This window comes from Martes martes, assembly GCF_963455335.1.
Source record: "Martes martes genome assembly, chromosome: 7".
In the NCBI taxonomy this organism is placed as follows: Eukaryota; Metazoa; Chordata; class Mammalia; order Carnivora; family Mustelidae; genus Martes; species Martes martes.
Genome location: NC_137894.1, coordinates 32,767,949 through 32,794,797, shown reverse-complemented (window position 1 = coordinate 32,794,797; position 26,849 = coordinate 32,767,949). Strand labels below are relative to the sequence as shown.

The window sequence follows — 26,849 nt, the reverse complement described above, 5'->3', positions numbered from 1 at the left end:
GAGTTTGTGTCATCTGCACAACTGGAAAGTTTCCCTTCTTTATCCAGCCGACTGAAAAAAATGTTGCCAGATCTGTAGGATGCTACACTAGATGGACTCAGCTTTGACTCCACCCAACATTAGTTCCAACCCTGAGGATATTTCACTCTCCCCACCCAACACCCCATTTGGGGGTTTGGGGCAGGTGCTGGGCCAAGGCTAGTCAGACCACAGTGATCATATCCAGTCCACAGCACCTTCCATTTTATTGTTTTATTTACAAACAGGGTGAAGTCAACTGGGAAAATCAGGAGTAGGGAGTCAGTCTGGGCCATCCAAATGTGGAGTGGTTCCTGGGTCAGTCTCCACCATGAAGGCCGCCTCTTCTATCCTTTTCCTGCCCCTTGGTAATGGCCCCTTGATTCCTCAGGGCAGCCTTGCATGCTGCTCCTGAGCCCTTGTATGAGGGCAGATGGATCCTGGGGGAACAGGGGTGGTACGAGGGCTGGGGCCCCCTCAGTTTGTGTAAACCTGAGTTCCGATCACACGCATGATTTCCTTCTGTATCTTGGGGTCCTGAGTATTAATGTTGGCATCGCCCACCTGACCATCCTCATATCTGCCAAAGATAGGGCAAGTGTGAGCATCAGAGGGAGAACAATACCAGAATAATGTCAACAAGTGGAACTATATCTGGAGGTGTGGTCATCCCATCCCAGAAGTCAAAACCCTTTCTTGCTACTCTTCTGGGTGGAAAAGATTCAGTGTATCTGGTTTCCTTTAAACAGACCTTGACCTATACCCATCCCCATCTTCCACAGAGAAAGTTCTAGTGCCAGCTCCACTCAGATAGCCAGGGACAAGTCTTCGATGACAGAAACAGACTTTCCCGGTAGTCACACCATCACACCCCCCCCCCATTCCTCAAAGTAAGCCCCAAGGTACCCTCCTAGACTTACACAAAGAAGAACCGTGTGCAGACATGGTCAGACACAGGGCACACCCAGATGTTCCCATGCTTCTGGAGGTCCTTAGATGTAATCACTGGGAAGAAGGGGGCCAGAAGTTATAAATATAATGCTTAAGTCACACAGTCCAGGGAGGGGAGGAAAGACATGATGTGTCAACACCCTTGGCTGGATCATAGGGTTGGGGACACAGAAAAACAGGGACTGGGTGAGCTACCTACCTTCACAAAGTGCTATACAGTTTAGATTCCGACTCTGCAGGAACCTCGACTGAATGGATCGGGTCTGGAAGAGAAGGAGAGCAGAGCCAGGTGGACTGTTACAGCTTTCCCTAGAGAGGACAGTTAGCTGCTGATGGCTAGGGGTGTGGGTCAGGGATATCTGGGGCTCCCCAGCCATCACCTCCCCCAAATCTGCTTTCCCATAATCAGTCTGGATGAGTCCATAGCTTCCATCTTTACATTTTCATGTTACTCTCTGCTTTCATACTTATGACTGAGGCCACATCTAACTCTAGAAGTGTGTTCATCTTAGAACATACCTGATTCCTTCAAATGATCTGCAAACTACCCACCTCCACCACCATCTGTTTCCCCATCGATCTCTGTAGCCTCAACTTATCCCAGGGGAAGGGTTCTGCCTCACTAGAGCAGTGCCAACCAATTATACCTGGGGGATGGTATTCATCCTGTTATATCTCTGGACCAGCTCATCCTTGGAGGGCATCCTGTGCTGTCCTTTTCCCATTCCTGTCATAGAACAACAAATCCAGTTCACTCACCCATTCCTCAAATATTTACTAAAGTGCCCACTATGTGCCAGGCACTGAGCTACACATGTAGTGAATAAAACAAACAAGGTATCTGCCCTGACACAATTTAGTCTGATGGAGACTAGAGGCAAAGAACAAGTAATTACAACACAGTATGGTAAGAGGTGTGATGGGGAGAATCTAGAACAATGAGTGAGCTAGAGGAGGGGAACTAGCCTGTTTTAGAGGTTTGAAGGTGGCTTTCCAGCGACAGCTAGGAAGAATTAGTCAAATGGAGAGGAAGAAAGTGTTCTGGCAGAGGTAACAGGTCATGGAAGGCCTGGAGGAAGAGAGCAATGTGTCTTAGTTTGTATGGAGCACAGTCAATGGGAGGGGAGTGACAACAGATGATGTGAAAGCTTTAAGCTAGGATCAGATCAGGTAGGCCTTACAGACCATGTTAAGGCAACTGGAGTTTATCCCGAGAACATCAGAAAATCACTAAAAGGCTCTAAGACAGAGTAGGAACGTACAAAATGAGCCAGGAATAAGGGACCCAGGAAAGTGGTATCAACACCTTGGATCAATGCCAGGTTGAGCAAAATGAGTGAGGAGGAAGCAAGCAGAGCAAGCAGATCTGCTCTAGTCTCAGAGTTACACAGAAAACTATTACCAGAGTCACTTAAGAGAAAAGGCAGAAAGCACAGCTAGTAAGTGATGAATAATTTTCCACAAGTAACCACATGGCAATAACCTTAAGAATCCTGCTTCCTTCCTCAAGTCTTCCTAGACTTGAGGAAGTGGTGTCAATTCCCTCCAATTTCCCCCCTACGTAAATCCATAAATTCCCCACCATCCTTATCTCCCAGTGAATAGCCCTATTTATAATATTTATAGGCTCATTCTAGATTTTTCTTATTTAGATACAAAACAGTGCTTGTGTGCCCCTACTCCCAACTGTTTTTGGCCTGTGACTAGGACTTCAGTCTTTGTACTAAGCTTTCTCACAGGCCCAGCCTTATCACAGTCGTGTGTGTGTGTGTGTGTGTGTGTGTGTCCCCTTCTGTCAGAGAGAGAGATGGATGAACACGGCAAATGATGCTTTCATAACAGGCCATAAGCCGGGCCCCTATCTCACAACTCCATCCTGGGAACTTTCTATTACTAATCCCACTCTGCTTCAATTCTTGGTTTTGTAACAGCCGTGGTGCAGGAGTGGGGCTGACTGGACTGCCATTCTTCACTGTGCAGGCTGTCAATTCATCATGCACTTACACTAAAGTCCCATGACAGATTTATGACTTGAACAAGACCTAGGGCAAGACTTAAAACTGTTCATTTCTTCCTCCTATGGGTCACTTACCACCCCTCTATTTCTACTTTCTCCATTAGCCTTAATTAGGTTTAGCTCTGAATCCAAACATCATGACCTTCTTGTCTTGGGTATTGCAATGCAAGATTCTTTTTTTTTTTTTAAGATTTTAATTATTTATTTGACAGAGAAAGATCACAAGTAGGCAGAGAGGCAGGCAGAGAGAGAGGGGGAAGCAGGCTCCCTGCTGAGCAGAGAGGCTGACACAGAGTTCAATCCCAGGACCCTGAGATCATGACCTGCACCGAAGGCAGAGGCTTAACCCACTGAGCCACCCAGGCACCCCTCAATGCAAGATTCTGAGTGAAATTCCCACTCAAGTTCTACCCCAGATAAGAAAGAACAATCTGATTTCTACAACTGGTCTTAGAGATGGCCCTTATGATACAATACAAATCCTGTCCCATCCCAATCCTGTTGTACACTGTCCTGTCCATATTGACCCAATAATCTTCAGTCAGTTTACCAAGACCAGAACCTGAGAACATGGTGGCTAGAATAATCCCCAAATGCTTAGTGTCCAGAGGATACACATGTCAGACGTCTCTAAATAGAACTAAACGATGTTTACCATCTCCTTTCCCGCTGGCCCTCATTATAACCTGCACACAATGGCCAAGTCACTGGAATGGAGGGTCCACTAGCCAAACGGATGTTCTCTATTTATACTGGCTCCCAGAGAGCACCAAATGCCACAAAACTAAGGATACCCTGGAGAAAAACAGAGAAAACCAAAACTGAATAGGGTAGATGGAAACATATAAGAAGACAGAGTTGGCTAAATGTTAGAGTAACTACAATAAACTGGACATTTGTACACATCTCACATGATAGAGACCCTCACGTATCTGCAGGGCTTCAAAGACTCAGTCATTCAAGTAAAGCCGACCTGGTCAATCCAATAAAGTGATAAGAAAACTGGCCTAGAAATTAAGAGGCCTAGATTCCAATCCTAGCTCTGCTACTCAGTTATGTGACCCCAAGAAGTCATTTAACTTCTCTGTATGAGCTTTCCTAACTGTAAAGTAATAAAGGACTAGGTGTAACTCTAAGAGTAAAATCCTATGCCATTTTGTATCCATAATCAATGGAACTCTGCAAGAGGGAAAAGGATGGTGTCATATGATGTTTTTCTGTAATGAGGAGAGTAATGAAGAAAGTTAAGGAGTCAACAGAGATTCCTGGCTCCATATGGTAACTAAAGCAATTCAGGCACTTAGTAGTAAACAAAGCCAGTGAGAGGGGAAAGAGGAAGAGAACAGACAGGAAGCAAGAATTCTATGGGCATCAAGATTAGGAGAATCTCACTAACTTAGAAAACAAGAGCTTAATGAGGGAAGCTCAGGCTTTGACAAAGATAGAAATGGAGAAACCTGCACAAAGAAGCCAAAAAGACTATCCCAACACAACCTCTACTTTGCACCCCAGGTACACAGAGTAAGATTCATTCATGCATTCAATAAATATTTATAGGACACTTATGCTGTGTGGATTCATCCATCAGGTTTGGTTCATGACACACTATCACTTATTTATTCATTATCTATTATACCTATAGACCCAACCTACAAACTAAATCCAAGAACCAAAACAGTACTAGTGACTTACATCTAACTATCTGCCTCTCCTTGGGAGGTAATCACTATCCTGAAGTTTCTTTAGTTTTATCATATATATACACACACACGCACCTAAATGTTTGTTTGCTTTTGAACAATATAAAAAAGACATCACACAGTAGTCTTCTGGGCTTGCTTTTTTTTTTTAAGATTTTATTTATTTATCTGAGAAAAAGCATGCACGTGGGGATGGAGGGAGGAATAGAGGGAGAGGGACAAGCAGACTCCACGGTGAGTGCAGAGCCCTACACAGGGCTCGATCTCACAACCCTGAGCTGAAACCAAGAGTTGGACGCTCAACCGACTGAGCCATCCAGATGCCCCTGGGCTTGCCTGCTTTAAAATCAACTAATGACTAAGATTTTTCCACAGCTGAGAGCCACTGTTTATCCATTTTCATTGCTAAATAATAATCCATCCTGAGAATATAGTAAAGTGTATTTATCCATCCTCCTGATAATCTGATAAAGAGCATTTGGGTTGTTTCCAAGATCTGCTATTGCAAATGGTACTGCTTTGAACATTCACATACACCTTTGGGTGTATGTATGCAGGAATGAAAATGCTGAGTGGCTAGGATAAAATTTTTCAGCTCTAGGAAATTTAACACCAAATTGTTTTCCAAAGTGATTGTACCAATTTATATTCCCATTAAAATTAAAAGAGATCCTGCTGATCTACAACATCTAGAACCACTAGAGGTATTACCATATTTCTTGATTTTTGCCAATCCATATAGGTACTACATGTTAAGTCTTTTTGGTCTTAATTTTACTTCCTTGATTAATAAGTTGAGCAGCTTTTCATATTTTTTGGTCATTTCTTCAGTGAAATGCCTGTTCCTGTCATTTGCCTATTTTTCTATTACGTTGTCTTTTTCTTATTGATTTTTGAGCATTTTATTATTATTTTTTAAAGATTTTATTTATTTGAGAGAGAACACAAGCAGGGGGAAGGGCAGAGAGAGAAGCAGACTCCACATTCAGCAGGAAGCCGACAGGGGGCTCGATCTCAGGACCCTGGGATCATGATCTGAGTGAAGACAGATGCTTAACTGACTGAGCCATCCAGATGCCCTGATTTTTTTTTTTTTTAAAGATTTTATTTATTTATTTGTCAGAGAGAGAGAGCACACAAGCAGGCAGAGTGGCAGGCAGAGGCGGAGAGAGAAGCAGGCTCCCTGCCGAGCAAAGAGCCCGATGCGGGACTCGATCCCAGCACCCCGGGATCATGACCTAAGCCGAAAGCATCGGCTTAACCAACTGAGCCACCCAGGTGTCCCTAGATGCCCCGATTCTTAAAATACATTTTTATTACTAATCTTTTGTAGTTAAATGTGTTGCTAAATGTCTTCTGGTTTATAGCTTATCACTTTCATAATAAGTATATTCTGATGAACACAAGTTTTTAGTTTTAATAAAGTCAAATGTACCGATCCTTTATGATTTATAATTCTATCTTTTTCCATTCTCTGGGTAATTTTGTATAAGACTGTAATAATTGGTTTGGTTTGATTAAAGTTTGGTTTAAGACTCACTTATAAAACTATCTGGGCTCGTGAGTTTTGGGGGGTTTTTTGTTGTTGTTGTTGTTAGGGTAGTTTAAAATTTAGAGACTCTTTTAAGTTATACAATTCTGGATCTAAGTTTTCTTATCTTTGTAACAGTTATAATTACTGGAGAATACGAAATAATGACCTGTAAAGAATCAAATACTGTCCCCTTTATATGGCACGTGTGTAATATATGTTGGTTATCCTTTACACAGAGACTATAGAACAAGAACAAAACAAGACTGAAAAGGAACTAAGACATGAACCTGGAACACTGAGACAGCTTCAAGTCAGATTCATTTTCTGAACAGAACAAAGCTGGACTTATCTCCTGACTAGAGTATGGGCTTTATTCACACCTTATCTTTGGAATAAAAGGCCTTCTCTTCCATTCAATGTAACTATTACAATATTATGCAATTACAGACAGTTTAAATTTTAAAAAGTAGTTGAAAGGGAGAACAATGTCTCCAGACATGTAAGCCAATTGAAGATACTCAAGCCTTCAAGCGTATTCATATATAAACTCACAGGCACACCATTCATAACAATGACAGGCTACTAACACCAAAAACGTGGTCTACGAAAAGCCTCGTTTCACTCTCCCAGTTATTCCCTAACTTAATCTCAGAGCCAAGCCTCTACAATGAATAAACCCATCCCGATGGAGAAGAGGACTACCTAAGAGAAAGAAACAACTGGCCTCACATTGTAGAGAATCTGAATTTCTAATAAGAGGAGGCGGAGAGACAGACTATGTATCTGTGACTGGGAAGAGAGCTGACAGAGACCACGTATCCATGATGAACGAGGAGGAGACAGCATAGATTATGTATTTACAAAATGAATGCAATGTAAATAGAGTCAAGGTGGCCAGAGAGTATTTCTTACCTGAGTATCCAAAGGAAATACTGGAGATGGGGCTCAGGTAGATGCCTTTGCCATAGGCTGCTCCATGCAGCTTGCAGGGAAACACCAGGATGAGCAATATGAGCCTGGGCCCTCCCATGGCTGTATATTAGGCAGCCACAAGGCTTATCCAGCCCTCTGTCCCTCCAATTACTTTCTCACTCATTCAGATAATGCTAGGAACCTACTCCTGAAAAGCTGATTGGCTGAAAAATGGATGCAGGTTAACCCTTTTGCCCTACTAGATATTGATGTCTTGGAAAGTGAGGAGTGGCAGAGCCACTGAGTCAGTCCCTCAGAATCCATGTTTCCATCCCCACACCTTGGTACATATGCAGATTCCAAAAAAGGAACTACCGAACAGGTAGCCAAGAGGAGGGACAATACGCATTCCTTGGAGGCTCACAGGGCAAAGAAATAAGTCTTTTATAACAATTCTCTGAACAAACAGTCACATAAATTAAAAAGCTTTGTCTAACAGGTTAATTCATCACAGTGGCTGCGGTCAGCAATTCATATTCCTGCCTATTGCTACAATCCCATTCCCGAAACCACCAAAAAACACAGTCTGGAGTCAGTTATACAACAGCCACATTCCTTCTATACAGACAATTCCAACCTCTCTCCTATGGAAGCCCCACAACAGGTTAGATTTGAGGATGCTGAGGCAAAAACAGCTAAGTATTCTAGAGCAGCTTTCCCCAAAACCAAGTGGGGCATGGAGGGGGGTGGAAAGAAAGGGAAAGGGGCACAGCCTCACCTGCAGTTTGGTGTAGGATGCATTGACCAGCCCATTGCGCAGGATCGAATGCCAGTTCTCAATGTGGGACCCACTGTAAGGCAGGGTAAAATGCGTGTTTCCTCACGGTATGAGGTTCCCAGAAGCACTTCCAAGACTGCCATGCCACTCCCACCCATCCTCACCCACACAGGACATGCTGATAGGCACAGATACACCTAGTGATGGACATGCACATGGATACAGTCACAGGCATGCAAGATATGTGTGTGGCTAACCCTCCGTCTTAATTTCCAGTCCCATCCTTTTTTCTGTGCTTCAGCTAGTCCCATCCTAAACCCCCAAATGCTGGTTCAGTATTTTCATTTGCCTATTCTCCTGATATTTCAAGTTAAGCAGATTCATCTCACACTCAACAAAAATTTATCACTGATCCCAAATATGGCTGCCAGTCCTGACCTGACATCTATTTTAAGAAAAGGGTACCATCATCCCTTCTTAATCTCTCTCTCTCTCTTTCTCTCTTTCCCCTCCCACAGTTAGGCATAAATCACTAATTTCCTTCAAAATAGCTTTCAGATCTATCTCCTCCAATCTGTTCCCTCAACATCTTTTTATATGTAAATGTCATTTCTCAACTACAACATAAGTAGCTTGAGAGTAAAGACCAAATCGTATGTATCTTTTTACCTTCTACAGCACCTACCACAATAATAATAAATACTTGACTGATCAGTTGATGGATATAGGTAACACACATTCATATACCTCCAATGAAGTTGCCCTCCCATCCCCCTAAACAATTTGTTGTCCTCCCCACCCCCCATCCCCAGTCCCCACCCTCCTCACTGGAAGGCAAAGGTGCTGCCATAGAGCTTCTTGGCGGTCCGGAACCGAGCCTCCTTGGCAGGAGGGCTGCTCAGCAGGAGGAACTGGTGTGAGGTGTGCATGAACTTCAGCTGCTGCCCAGGGTGGGGGTTGAGTCAGGAAAACAGAGCAGATATGGAGATCAGGGAGGGAAAGGTTGGGGATAGGGGGCAAATAAGGCTGGCACTGACCCCAAATAAATAGAATATGCTTAGGTCTAAAAGGCTGCTATTGATGGACAGAGCCAATGAGGCAAGTCTAGGACTAATATGGTTAGCTGGTTTGGAGCCCCTCCCTGCTCCTCACCAGATATTTAAAGAGTTTAGAAGAATAGTCACTTACCCTGCTGAGAGGTAGTTTGACAATGTGTGACCTGTTGCTAGAGATGATCCTAGCATAAAACAGAAAAAAAGGGATGGAAAGAATGAGTGTGTGGCCAGATCACCCAGAACAAAGCAGCAGCCTTGCTGAACCCCTGGGAGAACAAGCAAGGATTCCAGGGCTATCTGCATTGTGTGAAAAGTTGAGATCACTATCTGGGTATTCCTGTGGGTGGTAATGCTAGTGTAGAAAAATGTAAAAGGGAAGCTACTGACCAGAGATCAGCTAGTTACTGGGTAAACAATGGAGGAAAGAAAGAGAGGGATGAAAGGGAGAGTGCTACATCTAGGAGGAGAAAAGGATAACATGAAAGGAAGAGTACATAAGATCAGCTACAAAAAAAAAATCAGAAGGCAGGGATCTGTATTAGCAGGGTGACAACTAGTACTTGGGATTTAGAGACGCAGAACTGGGGCTCAAGAGCCATCCTATCTGAGCTCAGAGAAAGCCTTCAGGGCTCTGGAGGATGGGTAGGAGTGGAAAGAAAGTTACTGTTCGGGCTGGAGAAATAAACAGAAGACACTACAACAATCTTCCTGAGGATTCAAGGACAGACTGGGCTGTGTATAGGCTGAATTCAGAGTGCAAGAGAGAGCAAAGGCATAAAACAGTGAGGGCTCAGCAAGGCAATGTTATCTCATGTAGTGGATACAGTTTGGTTCTTTGGGCTTCACCCATTTACTTGTGATGCCATCCTAATGCCTGGTCACTTCTCGTGCTATGAAAGAGCATGTTGCATAGCTGACTAGGATGTCAATAGCTGACTAGCAAAAGATGGGAAAGCTATGTCAGCAAAACAATAAAAAATCAAGATCAGGGAAGGAGGGCAGAAGGTGGAGGCAGTAGAGAATGTTCAGAATCTTTGTTAGAAGAGAATAATAATATTGGCTCAAGGCTGTGGACAGTGTCCATCAACAAGGAAGGCCTTGAGAGAGGGAAAGGGAGTAGAAGAGGGAGAAAGACCTCTCTGGATGCACAGAAACTTAGCTGAAACAGTACTAATGCTTACATACAGAGGATGCTTAAACACCCCCATACTTCCCTTCCATTCCCTGAAGGATGAAGCCTTCTACCCATACTACTTACCACTGCAAGAGAGGATGGGCCAAGGGATCCAGCTTGTCCATCTGCTTCTTAATTTCTAGGTATGAGCCCTGTAAGACAAAGGCCATAAAATTGTCTCCCAGGAGAGGTGGGAGCCCTCCCACTTATGACTGACTATCAGGGCCCGGGGCAAGGTAGGCACTGAAGGCCACACAAAGGCAAGAGGAAATGGGGTTCCCACCCTCAAGGAGCCCAGTTAGATTGGGAAGACTCAGAAATAAATATGAAAATGACTGAAAATGCTTACAAAACAACATGCAGGTGGGTCTCCCTCATTTTATGCAATTCCTACAACCCTAAAAAGTTGACTTTAAATAAAAAATAAATAAAATCAATGTCCCACAAAGATCAGGCTAAGGAATGCTGTGGTAAAACTTTACATAAAGCAGAGTCCTTCTGACAAATCATCCCTCCTAGGTATATCTAATGTGTTAATCTGAACTGTGATATATAGGATTTGCTGAGAAGAGGCCCACCTGTAAATGTGAGTACAAATGAATGTCTATTCATGCAGAGATTGCAGACGAGGGGTGGGGAAGTCTGGTGAGGGGCAGCCTTGAGTCAAAGGATGGTCACTGCTCCATGTTGTGCCCCACCCCTAGGAAGGACAGAAAATGTAGGCCCCTGGGGCTAGTTCCTTAGGTCCAAGCCCCCTCCTCACCCTCCCAACCCTGGACAAAAGTCTTTCCCTCACTTCTCTAATTCCCTAAGAATTATGGGGAAAACATTAAATACGAACAACTTGTGAAGGAATTGGCAACAAAGGTAAAGGTTGAGAGAGACATCAGGAGTGAGAAAGAGGAGTAACAGAGAACAAGGATTGGGAAGGCTAAAGAGGGAAGACTAAAGTAAATACAGTGAGGAATCTGAGTAGCATTTCTAAATCTTCACTCCACTCCCATGGATTCCAAGCACAACAGGGCACTGAAGGAGGACAGGCAGAGGGCAGAATACCTGGGTCATCTCCCGGATGGACATCACACTATCCAGAGCTTTCTGAAGTCGTTCATAATTCTTCTTCTGTGGGGAATCAATGGGAAGAGAAGACCCAGATGAAGAAAAGTGGAGGAGCGTAAGATGTGATGAAAAGGGAGGGCCAGATGTACATAAAAAGTCTAGGCCTCAGGGAAAGAGTATGTATCATGGAAAGAACACAGATTTAATGTCAGACAGTTCTGGAATCACATGCTAATTCTCTTTTACCAGCTGGAAGTAATAGGGGAAGAGGGGAAGTTACTTAACCGCTTAGAATCTCAGTATCCCTGTATGTAAATGAAAATAAAAATTCCCACTACACTCACGAAGACATTCTAAGGACTAAATAACATATGTAAAGAATCTATATAGTGCCTGGTATATAGCAAGAAGTGTAATAGTGAGGCACTCTGCTGGGTACTTGTGATGGTTAACTTTGTCAATGGTTAATCGAGTTGATCTGACTGGGTCATGGAGTGCCTGAACATTTTGTCACACATTATTCCTGGTGTGTCAGTGAGGGTGTCTCTAGATGAGATTAACCACTGAATCAGCAGACTGAATAAAGCAGATTGCCTGCCCTCATTTGGGTGGGCCTCACACAATCAGTTGAAGGTCTGAGGAGACCAAAAAGGCCAAGGAAGAGGGAACTCTCCCTGCCTGGCTGCTGAAGCTAGGACACTCACTGGTCTCTTCCTACCTTTGGACTGGAATCAAAAAACCTGCTCTTTCTGGATCTCAAGACTGCCAGCTTTTGGACTGGAATTTACACCATGGGTTCTCCTGGGTCTTCAGCGTGCCAACTGCAGATCCTGGGACTTCTCAACCTTCATGACCACATGAGCCACTTCCTTCCAATAAATCTCTTTCTATATATATCTCCTATTAGTTCTGTTTCTCTGGAGAACCCTAATACAGTACTTTACATATATTCTCTCCCATTTTTATAACAAGCTGCAAGGTAGATATTATCCTCCTTTTACAGATAAGAAAATCGAGGTTCAGAAAGGTTAAGTAACTTCTTACACCATTCAGCTAGGGAACAGTAGAACCTCAAATGGAATCCAGGTCTGTCCGGCTCCAAAGTCAATATTCTTCACTAGTAAAACCCAATAATGTTAATTCTTCTCTACTCCTTCTAACAAGCTCAGTTATTTATCCACTAAAACAGCTAAAGCTTGGAGTTTAAGAGTTCCCAAGAACCAAGTGTTCCCCTTCTTCTGTCCCACATTCCAAGCTGTTATATAAACTAGAATGAGAGCCCACAGACTCCCACCATCCCTTCTCATTTCTATTCCTTAGCCCTGACTTTCTTCCCAAGCAACAATACCTTGGGGTTAAAGGCCAGAGTCTTGGGATCAGTGGGGTCCACCACAGAGGGATAAGGCTCAAAGATGATGCTCTTTCTAGGGGATTCCAAAGCTGCCCTACACATGGCCACCAGCAGATCCACCACCTTAGGGGAAAAGAGAGAAAGAGGGCAAAAGCTAAAGGACCTCCCAGAGCTGGGAGTCACACAATATCCAGTATAGGTCCACCTTTTGGAGGCTCTCAGCACTTCTCCCTGCTGTTCCTTTTAAAAGCAAACATGCTTATGATTTCTTCATTAGAAAATACAGGCTATTTATAAAAATTCAAGTAACAGGGGCACCTGGGTGGCTCAGTCATTAAGCGCCTGCCTTCGACGCAGGTCATATCCCAGGGAACTCAAATCGACTCATGTCAGGCTCCCTGCTCCACAGGAAGCCTGCTTCTCCCTCTCCCACTCCCCCTGCTTGTGTTCCCTCTCTTGCTATCTTTCTCTCTGACAAATAAATAAATAAAATCTTTAAAAAATAAACAATTAAAAAAATTCAAATAACGGTGAATTAAAAAGTGACTAAAGAAAAGGTAAAAATCACCCTCTGCCCCCAAACAAATCTCATGCATCACAGGTACTACTGTGAAGTCTGATGGCTATCCTTTCAGATTATCCTTCCTATGGAAATAGTTTATTAAATAGGAAACTGAAAAAGAAAGAACTACACTACACTTACTGTTGCATTTTCTTTTTTATATATCATGTTCTACCCATTAAGTAACAGCCGTGAAGTATTTCCACTGTAAGGACATACCATGGTTTCTTTAACAGAACACCACAGATGGAACTGTATCCATGTGGGTTTTTTTTTTTCACTATTACAAACAAGAGTATTGTGAGCATCCTTACACATGGAAGCATTTCCAGAGGTAAATTGCGAGGAGTGAAATTGCTAGGTTGCCTGGTCTTTCTTGATGCCAGTTCCCCAGAAGCTTTTCCCTCTCTCATACCTCTGCTCCAGTGGCGACCTCCTCTGCAGCTCCAGACATGACTCCCAGCGTGTAGAAGGAGAAAACACACAGCTCACGAGTACAGACAGCTGGCTAGATGGACATATTAAACAGACAATAATGACAGCAGGGTGTGCAGTAAGAAGGTGTTATAGAGAGAAGGACGAATCTGACCTCAGACAACTCTAGAATGAGGTAGGAATTTGGGGCCCTCTACGTCATGAGAAAAACTATAAACTAGTCTTAATTAAAATGCTTTACGTATAAGTTTGAGAGTTAATGCTGCTCTTCTATGAAGCCTTCCATGACTTCCCTAGGTAGTTACATGCTCTCTCTTTTGAGTTTCCACAACACTGCTCACGTCTCCTCCCCATAGTTACAGTGTAGAGTCTGTTCACCCACCTAGACTTGGGAGTCCTTGAGAATAGTGTCATATGCAATCATCTTTATCAATACTTGATCCCTATTTTTAAATGTTGGGTGAGGGTTTACCTTCAAAAACATTCATGTATCCTCACTTTCCAAACAGGATTGCTGAATTTGTTTTCTGAGAAAAATAATTATTTCTAGAGTTTCAGGGAGAATGGACAGAATTCGACCTTTATCACAGACCCGGGAAGAAAGGAAGAAAAGAGAGATGAGGAGCTAAGGGTCCAAGGAAGAGGGTCACAGATTAAGGTATATACCTTGAGCATGGATCCATTCTGGAAGACATGCTGCTCATCACACACCACACAGTACTCATTCAACGTTGGAATCCTCTGTTCTGCATACTTCATGATCTGGGGAGAGAAGAGATTGTATCAAGTCTCTTGGAAGTATAGGTATAGATAAGGGAAATCATTTGAGCTTCTTTCCAGCTACTCTCCCTACTCCCAGCCCTGTGCCCAAGTCGGAATCTATTTTTGCGCCCTGCGCTTATTTAAATTGATGGCCCAACTCTAGAGCTACAACTACAACCAGCCATGGCAGAAGATCTGAGTTAAAATCCTACCCCCCTCTACCACTTAATAACAGATACAACTCTGGGCAAATCAGTTAACCTGAGCCTTAGTTTCATCATTTATAAACTGGGTATTATTCTCCCCAAAGAAGAATGGATATTAATGAAATAATTTTATTAAAGTATTTTATAAACATTAACAAGTACTAACCAAACTATTAACCTTAGTTGTAGTAATTCTATATTGTCCCTCAGAGATAAGGGAGTATTCAGTCCACAATTACATGGTAGGGGGCCTTAGAAGCCATTTCAACTACCCAGAACAATCAGCCTGTTCACTGGTCAAAAACATAGGCACAATTCCGTTGGGAAGAGAGCACAAATCCAGAGCCATTTCGCAATACCCTAAAAAAAATTTTTTTTTAAATTAACATACAATGTTTTACTAGTTTCAGGGGTAGAATTTAGTGATTCATCAGTTGCATGTAACACCCAGTGCTCATTACTAGAGAATTTTTTAAAACACTCTGTCTAGGGGCACCAGGCTGGCTCAGTCAGTGGACCATACAACTTTTGTTCTTGAGACCATGAGCTCAACCCCACAATGGCTGTAGAGCTTACCTAAAAACATAAACAAAACCTAAAAACAACAACAACAAAATAAAACCACACTCTGTCTCAACACGACTCTACCAGGTACCAGGTTTTGTGTGAATCAAGTTGTTCCCATTTCACATACTTTTGGGCTGGTAAAGGGACATGCAAGGGCTTTTATTCACTGAGATGTTCTGAATGCCTACTATGTACCCACTATGTACCCAGTTTGGTGAATGCTCTCCTTGACTATGCAATAACATAAAAGATTATTCTTCTCAGACCCTCAACACCAACAAGGGAGATGTGGCATGTATACAAGTTAATTACAACTCAAAACAGGATAGGGTATGTGACACACAGGTTCGATACAAAACAAAAAGCATCTTAAGAGGTCAATGAGAGGAGAGATCACTCCCACCTAATACGGTTGGAGTAACGGAAAATAATTTTATGGCGCAGGTAGCAATGAGCCTTGACTGCAACAGGCAGATTTACGGAGGAAGGCCAGTGGAGGGAATGATATGAACAAAGGTACAGAGTTGCAAAAGTGAAAGAAAGCATGTCCAGGGAATAAAGAGATATGAAAAAGAAATGACCCAGCAGTAGCTGAGCAATGAAAGAGGTATAGGTAAAACTGAAGACCACTTGAGTGAGGATTTGGGGATCATAAGGAAACCAGTGTCAATCCCTCTCATATCTTGACACCTATGCACTTAAAATTTGCAGTGCATCATTTGGCACTTGATCAGACATGATCTGTTAGCATCTTCCCAATAATGCCATCAGCCTCTTGAGGATGGGAAGTATGCCTTCTTTTCTCCTATCCACACAATGCTGAGCATAGTTCTGGGAGCAGAGCAACTCAGGAAATATTAACTGAATGAGGAGCTTAGAGGATCAGATGGGTCATACAACAAGGGAAAGGCTTAGGAATGAAGCTTTGTACTCAATTACCTGGACAAGGAATCCATATTCCAGAGTGGGGATGTTCTTGCAGTGACCACTGACCTAACGAGAGTAGAAAGACAGACATCATGAGCCTTCCATGAAGCTGGTGCCGAGCGAGACCTCGACTCATCACCTAAGATTCTCCTGAAGTAGCTACACCCTAGCTCCAATGAGCCTAAATAATCCCAAAGCTGGAGAAAAGACCTTTAGACATTTTTGCCAAAGCCTCCTGTAAAGGGCTCACCTGTCTTTAACCTTCTTCAAGGTAGGTGGATAGGTTAATACAGCAGTTGATGACCAAGTCCTAACCACAGGCAATTAAAATCATACATGACATCTTGGGATGCCCAAGCTCAGACTCCCTGCTTCATGGCCTACTATCAGAGAAGCTGGCCAGACAGTTTAGAGATGTCTTTAGCTATTAAAAAATGTACTCTATTCTACCCATTCAACGTATATGTTCAAGTTTGACTTAGGATCCCTGAAAAACCATATTCCCACTTCATTTTGAGACGTTATACTCTCACATTTCCATTCCCACCCTTCTGGCACCCAAGTCAAACCCTCCCCAGCCCATGTACCAAAGGAGAGGTCCGTGCTGGGGGAGGGAGGCCCACGTGCTGGGGGCACAGGAGACCTGCCTGGGGGCTGGGAGGGTAGCCAAACACCTCCACTTTGGGGTTCTTCATGGTGCAGGAGATGGAACGGTTCATGAGGCGCCCAACTCGAAGCTCTGGTACACCCAGTTTGCCTTTCAGCATGGAGTCCTGTATGATAGGGAAACTGGGAGACCTGGAGAGAGAGCAAAGAGAAGTGATGAAACTGGGGATTCAGAATGAGCCCTAGAACACTGGAGGTAAGAAAGTACTAGGTCAGGATGGGTGAAGTGACTTAAGCCAAAGAAGAACTCCTAACTGAGGAAAGTTCCATTGGATCTTAAACACACTTAAAACAAGTAGGTCACAAATCTGAACTGATTTTTATGTCATTATTTGTGTTCTTCAGATTGGAACATGGAGAACAGGCAGAGGCAAAGTCTCAGTCAATCTCTATGGCATCTGGGCCAGGTATGGAATGATCCCTTGGACAGGATGCCTGTTTCACTCTTCCATAGTGTGTGTGTATGTGTATGTGTATGTGTGTGTGTGTGTGTGTGTGGTGTTTATATACATATGATTAAGTGCTAAATACCGTACTAAGCAAGAAGTAGTTGCAGCCCAAAGAGCCTAATGTCTATCTGTCAATAATAGTGCCTGGGAAGCTACAAATATGGGTTTCTATTACCCTTTGGGAAAGTCAGAGACCCCAGGGGGACCAAATGTAGGCCTGGGGACAGAGAACGAGACAGTATTTCTAAAACCTAGATAATAAATCAGTGCACCCTCTCATGAGAAAAAAGAATTGATGCCTATTCTCAGACTCTACCTTCTTAGGAGAAAGAGTAATGAATGAGGTTCAAAGAAAGAAAAGACAGAAAAAATTAGCATACAATTCTTCAAATACATAGCATCAGCTAGGTATTATGTTTGACATAAAGGACAAGGTATGGGGGTGCCTCAGTGGCCCAGTGGGTTAAAGCCTCTGCCTTCAGCTCGGGTCATGATCCCAGGGTCCTGGGATCAAGCCCCACATCGGGCTCTCTGCTTGGTGGGGAGCCTGCTTCTTCCTCTCTCTCTGCCTGCCTCTCTGCCTACTTGTGATCTCTGTCTATCAAATAAATAAATGAAATCTTTAAAAAAAAAAGAATTAAAAAAAAAGGACAAGGTATGAATACTGGTGATAGAAATACAAGAATAAAGACACATAGGGGACAGGACTGTGTGGGTGGTGTTGTTAAAGGTGCAGAATTTAGAGGACCTCGGGAGAGAGCAAAATAGGTAAGTTTAGGTAATCAAGAAAGTGGGGTGGTAGCTCAGACAAGACCACAGGCATCAGAGATGATCTGCTCCTGGAGGAGCACTTACTTGGGGATGGGCGAGAAGATGCTGAGGCCAGCTCGGAACTTCTTGATGGTACCACTTGCCTTGAACCAACTGTGCCTCTTTTCCTGCTGGGTCTTCAAGAAATCATTGCTGAGATGTTTCCATTGTTGGGAAGTGAACATACCCAGGATCCTAAGGAATCAAAGAGAATAGGCTTACAAAAACTCAGGCAGGGGTGTAGGTCAAGGAATAGAACTATGAAAAGCAATTAATCTAAAATTCAGACCCAGGAGCTGTAAAGCTAGTTGTGCTGAGGAAATGTGTCTGAAGACCCCCAATAATAACCTTAGCACATGGAAATGTGCTGTCCTAAAGTATCTCTTTACCTTAGAGGATAAATATCCACTCCCATTACCTGGTCTCATGGACCAGAACAATTCTGAGATGATTTGCCTTTAATGGAAGATCTCAAAGGCGAGCCTTCAATGGCCATGAACCTGGGAATTTATTGCCAAGAATGACTATACTGACAGTGGAACAGAAGTAGTGGGATGACCTGAGTACCAGCAAATAAAAGGAGTAGGGACATGAGGGGTATTGACATTGTTAGGCAAAAAATTATATACCCAAACTTACGGCTTCCAACTTGAGCTGGACCCTCGGCTAGTTCTGTCAGTTCTTTTACTTGTCTTTGATCAGTCCTCTCTGGCATTACTTTAAGCTATTATCGTAAATCCTTACCGCCTTCTCTAAGCTTTTAACTTCACTTACAGCTGATAACCTCTTACTTCTTAACGGAGAAAAACTGAAGCCATCAGTTACCACCTCCCTTAATTTTCCAACCCTACTATAAAAATCTATTTCCATTTCCATTCTACCTTGATTCCTCCATTCTCTGGAGACAAGGTGACCCTTCTCTTAATTCTTCAATTTGTTCACTAGATCTCAGCTCCTTCTTGCCTCTTAAGGGATCTTGATCCATCAATCATCCCCCTTTCCTGTCAGTTCCTTTCCCAAAGTCTACACAAAGTTTCAAGTTTTTGCCCCTCAGTCTAGTTAGATCTCCCCCTGCCCCTTCTATCCACATCCAAGTATCTCAGTCCACACTTACTGTTTCTACTTTGTTGCTAACCACTCACTTCTCAACTCAACTGCAGTCCAGTTTCTATCTTTGCCACTCCACTACAATTGCTCTTACCTTGATGTTAAATCCAACAAAAACTCTTAAGTTCTCCTCTTATTTATCCTTTATCCTTTATGGCATCTTGCCCTCCTTGTAGAAACTCTCAGCCTTGCCTTCTGTGACACCATTCGCTTCCTATTCTTCTCCAGCTTCTCTGACCTATCTTCAATGTTCTTTCTCTGCCCACTCATTTTCTTGGGTACTTTGTCTGGATGTCAAAGGATGTTTTGCCCTTGATCCTATATTCTTTTCATTTTATCGTGTTGTCTTTTAGCAATCTCATACTCTACACCAGTTGTAATCTCCACCCATTCACTGAATTTATTTTCAACCTTAACTTCTGTGACATATCTATGTACTAAGGACGACCACTTGAATATCCCAAGGTTACCTTTATTTTTCTTTTTTTTTCAAGTAGGTTCCATCCCCAGCATGGAGCCCAATGTGGGGCTTAAACTCATGACCCTGAGATCAAGACTTGTGCCAAGACCAAGAATTGGACTTAACTGATTGAGTCACACAGGAAGCCCCCCACCCAAGGTTATCTTTAAACAACATGTTTAAAATGGAACTAATTGGGGCGCCTGGGTGGCTCAGTCGTTAAGCATCTGCCTTTGGCTCAGGTCATGAGCCCAGGGTCCTGGGATCGAGCCCCATATCAGGCTCCCTGCTCTGCAGGAAGCCTGGTTCTCCCTCTCCCACTCCCCCTGCTTGTGTTCCCTCTCTTGCTGTGTGTGTGTCTCTCTGTCAAATAAATAAATAAATAAATAAAATCTTTAAAATGGAACTAATTATCTATAATCATCCCATAAAACTGTTCCTCTTCTTACATCCCTATTTAATTGGGTGGTATTACAATTTACCCAGACATCTAGGCTGGAAACCTAAGAGTAATGTTCCACTATCCTGTGGTTCTTATGACCACATACAACATAGCCAAATCAGTCTTCAAGTCTTATTGATTTTAAACTCCACAAATCTCTCTAGTCCACCTTTCATCTCTATTCTCATTACTCTCTCATTATTCTCTCACTTGGCTCAGGCCCCTCATCATCTCATGTCTGGACTTCTTCAAAGGCCTCCTAATAAACTAGTTCTGGTCTCTTGTCTCACCCCCTCCTACCTATTTTACACAGTGCTACAGGAATCATTTCTCTAAAATGAAGTCTGGCCATGTTCTTTCATTGCTTAAAATCCTTCCAATGCTCCTGCTGCCTACTAGATAAAAGCCCAAGATCCTCTCTGATTTGGACCCCTTCCTACTTCTCTGGCTTCAGTTCCCACCACTCTCCCACTGTATTTTACTAGCAATATTTAACTACTGGAGCTTCCTACACACAGGCTGCTTCACCTGACTGTGTCCTTGAAAATGTTATTCACTCTCAGAGTCTGTCTGCATGGGAAACTCTTATCCATCCTTGAAAACATGAATCATCTCCCTTTCATTCATTCACTCAACACCCTACACCCACCACCAGACTGAGTCACCCCTTCCTCTATATTCTTTCTAAATCCTACATGTTCACTTATATTAGAACATGTATCCACTAGACTCTATTCACAGAGGACAGAATCTTTAATTCACTTAATTTTACTTATACACCAAATATTAGCAAGACACTCAACACATTCCACAAACTAAAACTGTCTGAGCTCCCAGAGCCCCACTCTGAGAAAACCACAAGAGAAAACACGAAGAGCATGGCCCTATTTCTAGGGTTGTACCTATCCTAAAATGGTAAGTACTGAGGGGCCCCACCTCACCTCCAGGAAGTCTCAAGGCCAGACACTCCAGAACCAGAGGGTCTTCCACCTAACCATAAATTTAGCCTCCCAAATTTATTTAGTCTTTTTCGGGCACATCTCAGAAAGATATTTTTGGGAGGAAGCATTCCATCCAAAGGTCTGCCTGTTCATCCATATATCCATCTCTTTCCCTCATATGTTCATAACCAGAAAGATCGAAGTTCTTACTTTTTCAACTGAAGACCCAGCCCAAATCCTTCTTTATTCGATGGCTGGAAAACCTCAATTGATGGTTCTGCAAAGAGAAGAAAAAGCTCCTAGTATGTATGTCTCCATTTTGCTGGGAGTCCAAAGCCCCAGTTCAGTGGACGAGCGTCCTCAGATTCTAAGAGTACTCTAACCAATAGTGATGGAGAAGGCAAGCATCTGAGGCAGAGGGCAGATTCTGGGAGCTTTCTGACCAATTCCAAATCACTTCACTTCTACGAGGAAGTTGAAGGAAACGGAAAGAATAAATAATACCTGAGGACCAGAGAAAACAATTTCTTTAACCAAGAAGGCCTTTAGGGGATGGCTATCAGGTGACAGGAAATGAAGACACCAGTGACAGAAAACTGAAAAGCCCCTACCAATGGCCTGCAAATTATACCCAAGGACCTTATTCCTAGATTTTCTGTGACTCAGTTAACTTAGGACTTTGGATTAGACCACACTCGAAGCACCTACTTGGCCAAACTCACTGCCTTTACCTGGTCCATCGAGGTACTGGGAGAGAGAAAACCGCAGCCGCAACACAATAGGTTCTGTTCGGAGGACCTTCCAGGCTGTAGAGACTTCCTCCTAAAAGAGTAGGTGAAACAGGTTCCAGTTCAGCAACCGAGAGGAATGGACTTGGAAGTTTTCCCTATATGACACACACATGCACATGACAGTACACACCACTGTCTGCTGATGGTCTAGGAAAGACAGGGATGAAGAATATGTGCTCCAAATGCAGCACTCAGGAACAAGACTCCTGGCCTACATGACAAAATCCACAAGTCCAGCTAGACATGTTGTTGGCAGGTACTAGCACCACTTACATCGAGGAAGCTGATGTTGATGTGGAGGTCAATGTCCACGTCATCGATAGTTCCATATTCTCTACAGAGATACAGGGGAGATTCATTAAGGGGGAAAGAAGGGAACAGAGACTGAGGTGGATGGAGAACTCAGCCTGGGGCCAGGGGAGAGGGAAGAGTGGAAGGTAGCTCCGTATCCAGACTTAGCTACAGCCTCAAGCCACTTATATGATCAGGGCTTCCTCTAGGCCAGAAGCCCTTCTGACCTCAAAGGTCAAACTATCAGCTTAGAGGGAGTCCAGGATGAGAGGAAACTTCTAAGAAAAATGGCTATACTTCCTTCATCACTGCTGTCAGCTAAGCTTAAGTATTCTGAGCAACTCCCACTATTTATCACTAAGCTCATAATTTATCCATGTCCACAGACCCCCCTTCACACCATAAAAAGAAAAAACCTCTAGCCTTCTACAGCTCAGAAAGAAGTGGCTTGCTCCTGAAGTGGAGTCCCACCTGATGGATACAGAGTTCTCACTGTAGATCTCCTTCACGGCTTCAATGTCTGCATCAAGCTGGGGGTGTCGATACAGGTCGGCTGCACAGCTCCCCTGAATCAGCAGCAAAGACAGTGGGGAGGTTTGAGGGGAAGGGAAAGAGAGATGCAAAATAAAAAGAACATGAACAAACACCAGGAACAAGCAATCAAATGGCAACAGTACATGTAAGCAAAAGGTTGCTTCTGTGAAGGGGCTCTTGACGGTGGCCCTAGCCACCCACCACTGGTACACAAGTCTCCCACCATCTCCACTCTATGAACTTTCAGTGGACCAAATGCAGACCTTGCTCAAGTCTTAAGTCTGTACCTTTTCCTCTGACCCTGACCAGGGATACTTAGCTATCCCTTGTATGAGAACTCAAGACAGGCTGAAGAGCACAGAATTTAACTCAGATGGTGCTGTGTGAAGAGTCCAACATTCCTCCTCAGGACTGTGCCCTGGGTAGAGATAGTATGAAGCAATCACTGGCAGGATAATCTTTTAAAAATTTGACCCTAATGAATGAAATGACACCCACTAGCTAGTGAAGGAAGAGTCAAAAACTAATTATTTCCAACCAAAAACAAACGGGTAGCTTCCACATACAAAAGATGTAGTTTACTCTTGGAAAGGCAGGAGTCCCAGGCAAGAGCAAGGATATGAGATCAGCTCTGACAAGACAATGCTCAGACTACACCAACATTGTACTGCATCCTCCTCTTACCTCTGCTGCAGAATAATCTCTCACTACTTGCTGTCTTCACAGCAGCACACATTTAGACTATCCAGCATGGGTTTTAGGGGCTATAATCTCACCTGAACTCCATAGAGAAATTCCTCTGATTCATTATCTCCCTCCGAATCATCATCATTCCAGAACTGGCCTTTGATGTCCTAGTGATGAAAAATAAGGATACAACCTTGTTGGATCCCTATCATCCCATGGAGCAGAGTGGTAATAGGAAACAGATTCCCACAAGGAATGGGAGGTCCCTTGGGACAGAATAACTGAGGCCCTATTTCCTTTACTCCCTTCACCTCACCCTTTAGGAACACCTGTCTCTTCCTGGATCTGGTTATATCCATGGCCTACCTCTGATTTGTGAGGGATGGAAGAAAAGAGGGAATTTTGGCCTTCTTCTTGAGTGTAAGTATGATGATTGAGGCTCTGGTAGCCAGTGGAGGAGGGATGCAGACTTCAACATCAATGTCGATTCCTAGGCGTATCTAGATCCTAGTGTAAGCTGGCCTCATCTAGGATCATTACTGCAAAACAGCTACCACACATAGTTAAGCTCTCCTATCATTCCCTTTCTATCCCTTATTTAACTCTCTCCTTCCTTCCCAAGAAAATCTACTGTACACACCCCAAGTAATATGGTCTCCACGCTCCTTCTCCCTTTAACTTCAGATAACCACTCTATGCTTCAAAAGGGTGGAAGGGAAAATACCAGGAAAAGGTGAGGTTTGCACTTTGTCCCATCTATACCCTGGATGATCAGTTGGAGAGGTGGGCAGTCAGTTCTCACCATTGGGTCAGTGGGTCACACACACTCCCAGGTCAGTGCTAGGCAGCACCCCTCCATACCACCAGCTGAACCCAGGCCAACGGGATGGGCATTTAGGAGGCCACAGAGGGAGACAAGGGAGGGGGTGATGTCAGGGGCTGACTGGAGATCTGCTGGGGATGTCAGGCTCTGCTGTGGTGGTGGTAACAAGTCACTGTCCTGCGGAAAGTAGACAACAATTGGTTTCATCACCACTTAACAGCTAGATGGTATTTACGCAGGCACACATGTTTATGGATACACTTTTATTAGACATATTACAGACACTTGCACATAGAGACATACTTGCATGCATGTACACACACTTGTACACATAGTTCTTTAAAGATAAATGAACCGTGAAAGCACTATACAAACATAAGACACTACTGTTCCATTTGAGCTCAAGAGTTGGGATTAGAGCAAGTCCCTGCTCTAGATCATAATGCTGAATCAACCCCTAAAGCCAAAAGTGATGGTGGCATGACCAGATGATATGTTACTCTGTCTAGTCAATTCATTTAGGAACATTATGCATAGTACCAACCGTCATCAGAATCAGATTCTTTTGGGAATCTTTGCTCCTAGTTATTTACTCAAATTGAATCATCATGTCTTATTAAATATCAATATCACGAGAAGCCTTTATATGACAATCATAGCTAACTTAAGTCCTCAACAACACTGAACATCCCCCAGTAGACATGGTCCTAGTTGTCATGAGCAAAAGAGTAGCCTGGCCTAATTCTAGAACCTACTCCCCAAATGAAAATACAATAATGATGCCAATAAGGTCAGGAACACTAACCTTTACCCACTTCACAAAATTAAAAACCACTATCTAGGGGGCGCCTGGGTGGCTCAGTGGGTTAAGCCTCTGCCTTCAGCTCAGGTCATGATCTCAGGGTTCTGGGATCAAGCCCCACATCGGGCTCTCTGCTCAGCAGGGCGTCTGCCCCCCACCACTGCCTGTCTCTGCCTACTTGTGATCTCTCTCTCCCTCTGTCAAATAAATAAATAAAATCTTAAAAAAAAAAGAAGAAGAAGAAGAAAAACCACTATCTAGGGGTGCCTGGGTGGCTCACGGGGTTAAGTCTCTGCCTTTGGCTCAGGTCGTGATCCTAGGATCGGGCTCTCTGCTGGGCAGGGAGCCTGCTTCCCCCTCTCTCTCTACCTGCCTCTCTGCCTACTTGTGCTCTCTCTCTCTCAAATAAATAAATAAATAATCTTAAAAAAAAGAAAAAAAAGAACCACTATCTAGGCCTTCCTGGCTCTGCCCACCAATTCCAACCTTAAACAGAGGTGTTCTTAGTCTCTAATATGGTCCTACTGAACCTTACATTTATAAATCCAAGTGGGGTCTATGGATCTGTAACATCAGCATCACCTGGGAACTTATTTAAAATTTAAATCAAAATTTAAATTTTAAATTTAAAATTTAAATCATCAGACCCCCACTAAGACCTACTGAATTAGAAACTTCAAGATGGGGTCCAGTAATCTGTGTTTTAACAAACCTCCACATTAATGTTGATGCATGATAAAATCTGAGAACCATTGTTCTAAATCCTTTTGTGCTCCTGTGGTCTGTTCCCCAGTTACCAACTCAAGCCTGGTAACTGACCCAGGATGGGGCCATATGGCACAATGCCAGGCCAAACTCCATAGTTGTCCTTGAGCTGATAGCAGTGCCTGACTCATCAAAAACAATATGCAAAGGGAAACTGCAATTGAAGTTCTTAGAGATGAAATGGCCTGACATCTGCATTTTACTTGTAAATACTACTCCAGCCCAAAAGGGGGGTGGGGTGTGGGGGGGGGCAATGAAATAAATATGGCAAATATTAAAGATCAGTCTGAGAGATGGGTTCATGAGAGTTTCTTTTACGCTTGTGTACGGCTGGAAAATTCCCTAGCAAGTTCAAAAAAAAAAAAAAAATCATAGACTACTCTTGTACTTTTTCAGGGGCCCTAAAAAGTCAACTCTAAATGTGAACAGGAAAATCATCCCTGAAACTCCCCAAGTGCCTACTTGCTATTCTCCAAACATATCAAGTATATTCCCACCACAAAGCCTTTGTCCCCGCTGTTGCCTCTTCTTGGGATGCCTTTCAGGTATCTATATGGCTTGTTCCTCACTTTCCGATTTCTACTCAAAGGTCATCTTTGACTATCCTCTATAAAACAGCAAAACCTCAACACACACACAACACATTCACTAGCACTTTCCATCCCCCAACCTGATATATAGTTTCCCACAGCACCATGCTCTGACATACAAAATGTTTTATCTCCCAGCAGAATATAAGCTCTGTGGTGGCAGAGGCTTTGACTCTTCACTATGTTGTCAGTCCCTCAACTCATACTTACTGAATGAATAAATGAATAAATGAACCATCTGCTAGATACCTAAACCAAAAGGGAGATACATACAAGAACTTCAATGTGTCTGCACATAGACAAAATCATACAAAAATGATTTTAAAAAGCAAGACTCCATTCACCTTCAAGAGCAGCTGAGAACCAAAATTATGAAGATCTGAGGGCTGAGCCGGGTTTGTGAGATTTGAAAATAAACAGTCAGGTGCTGATCTGGATGATCACAGAAGAACAAAGAGGGAGGCACTAATGTCCAGCTTGGGCTGTCTTGGGCTGGGTGGTAGGACGTTGGCAGCGTAGGCCAGAAGTACCAACTTTCTCAAGGTCTTTGTCACCGTAGAAGTCAAGAAAAACTTAGCCTCACTCCAAGGGCTGTTGCTGCTTGGTTTCTGCTGTTATCACAAGGAGAAAAAGGCAGTTCAGAGGGAATTTTTCTTGTCCAGGGAAGAAACAATTCAGAGGCT

The 26,849-nt window shown here is 43.3% G+C and overlaps 1 protein-coding gene across 6 annotated transcripts; it reads right to left on the bottom strand.

The window, feature by feature from the left end:
• Nucleotides 1-217: 217 nt before the first annotated feature.
• PARP6 (poly(ADP-ribose) polymerase family member 6) lies at nucleotides 218-26,849 on the bottom strand. 6 transcript variants are annotated; one of them, XM_080808743.1, is made up of 23 exons: nucleotides 26,511-26,849; nucleotides 23,989-24,186; nucleotides 23,276-23,353; nucleotides 22,437-22,531; nucleotides 21,948-22,008; nucleotides 21,615-21,705; nucleotides 21,094-21,160; nucleotides 17,979-18,128; nucleotides 16,656-16,806; nucleotides 16,021-16,074; nucleotides 14,213-14,308; nucleotides 13,527-13,619; nucleotides 12,547-12,672; nucleotides 11,196-11,261; nucleotides 10,224-10,291; nucleotides 9,099-9,147; nucleotides 8,739-8,851; nucleotides 7,911-7,983; nucleotides 7,133-7,202; nucleotides 1,617-1,696; nucleotides 1,169-1,232; nucleotides 939-1,023; nucleotides 223-598 (listed from the first exon to the last, which is right to left on the bottom strand). In XM_080808743.1, exons 2-23 carry the CDS (start codon nucleotides 23,989-23,991, stop codon nucleotides 496-498), a joined length of 1,836 nt encoding a protein of 611 aa, XP_080664869.1. In that variant the 5' UTR covers nucleotides 23,992-24,186; nucleotides 26,511-26,849; the 3' UTR covers nucleotides 223-495. The 6 variants fall into 6 exon arrangements, 4 of the variants coding, with proteins under 4 accessions (XP_080664869.1, XP_080664870.1, XP_080664867.1 ...); XM_080808744.1 differs by having other exon boundaries at nucleotides 8,739-8,848; XM_080808741.1 differs by having other exon boundaries at nucleotides 16,596-16,806; nucleotides 26,511-26,830.

Coding starts and splice junctions, on each gene's coding strand:
- PARP6 (XM_080808741.1), bottom strand. Junction 22,532..23,275: donor AATTTCTCTATGGAGTTCAG/GTGAGATTATAG, acceptor CTGCTGATTCAG/GGGAGCTGTGCAGCCGACCT. Junction 12,673..13,526: donor AGGTCGCCACTGGAGCAGAG/GTATGAGAGAGG, acceptor TTTTCCCCTAAG/GTGGTGGATCTGCTGGTGGC.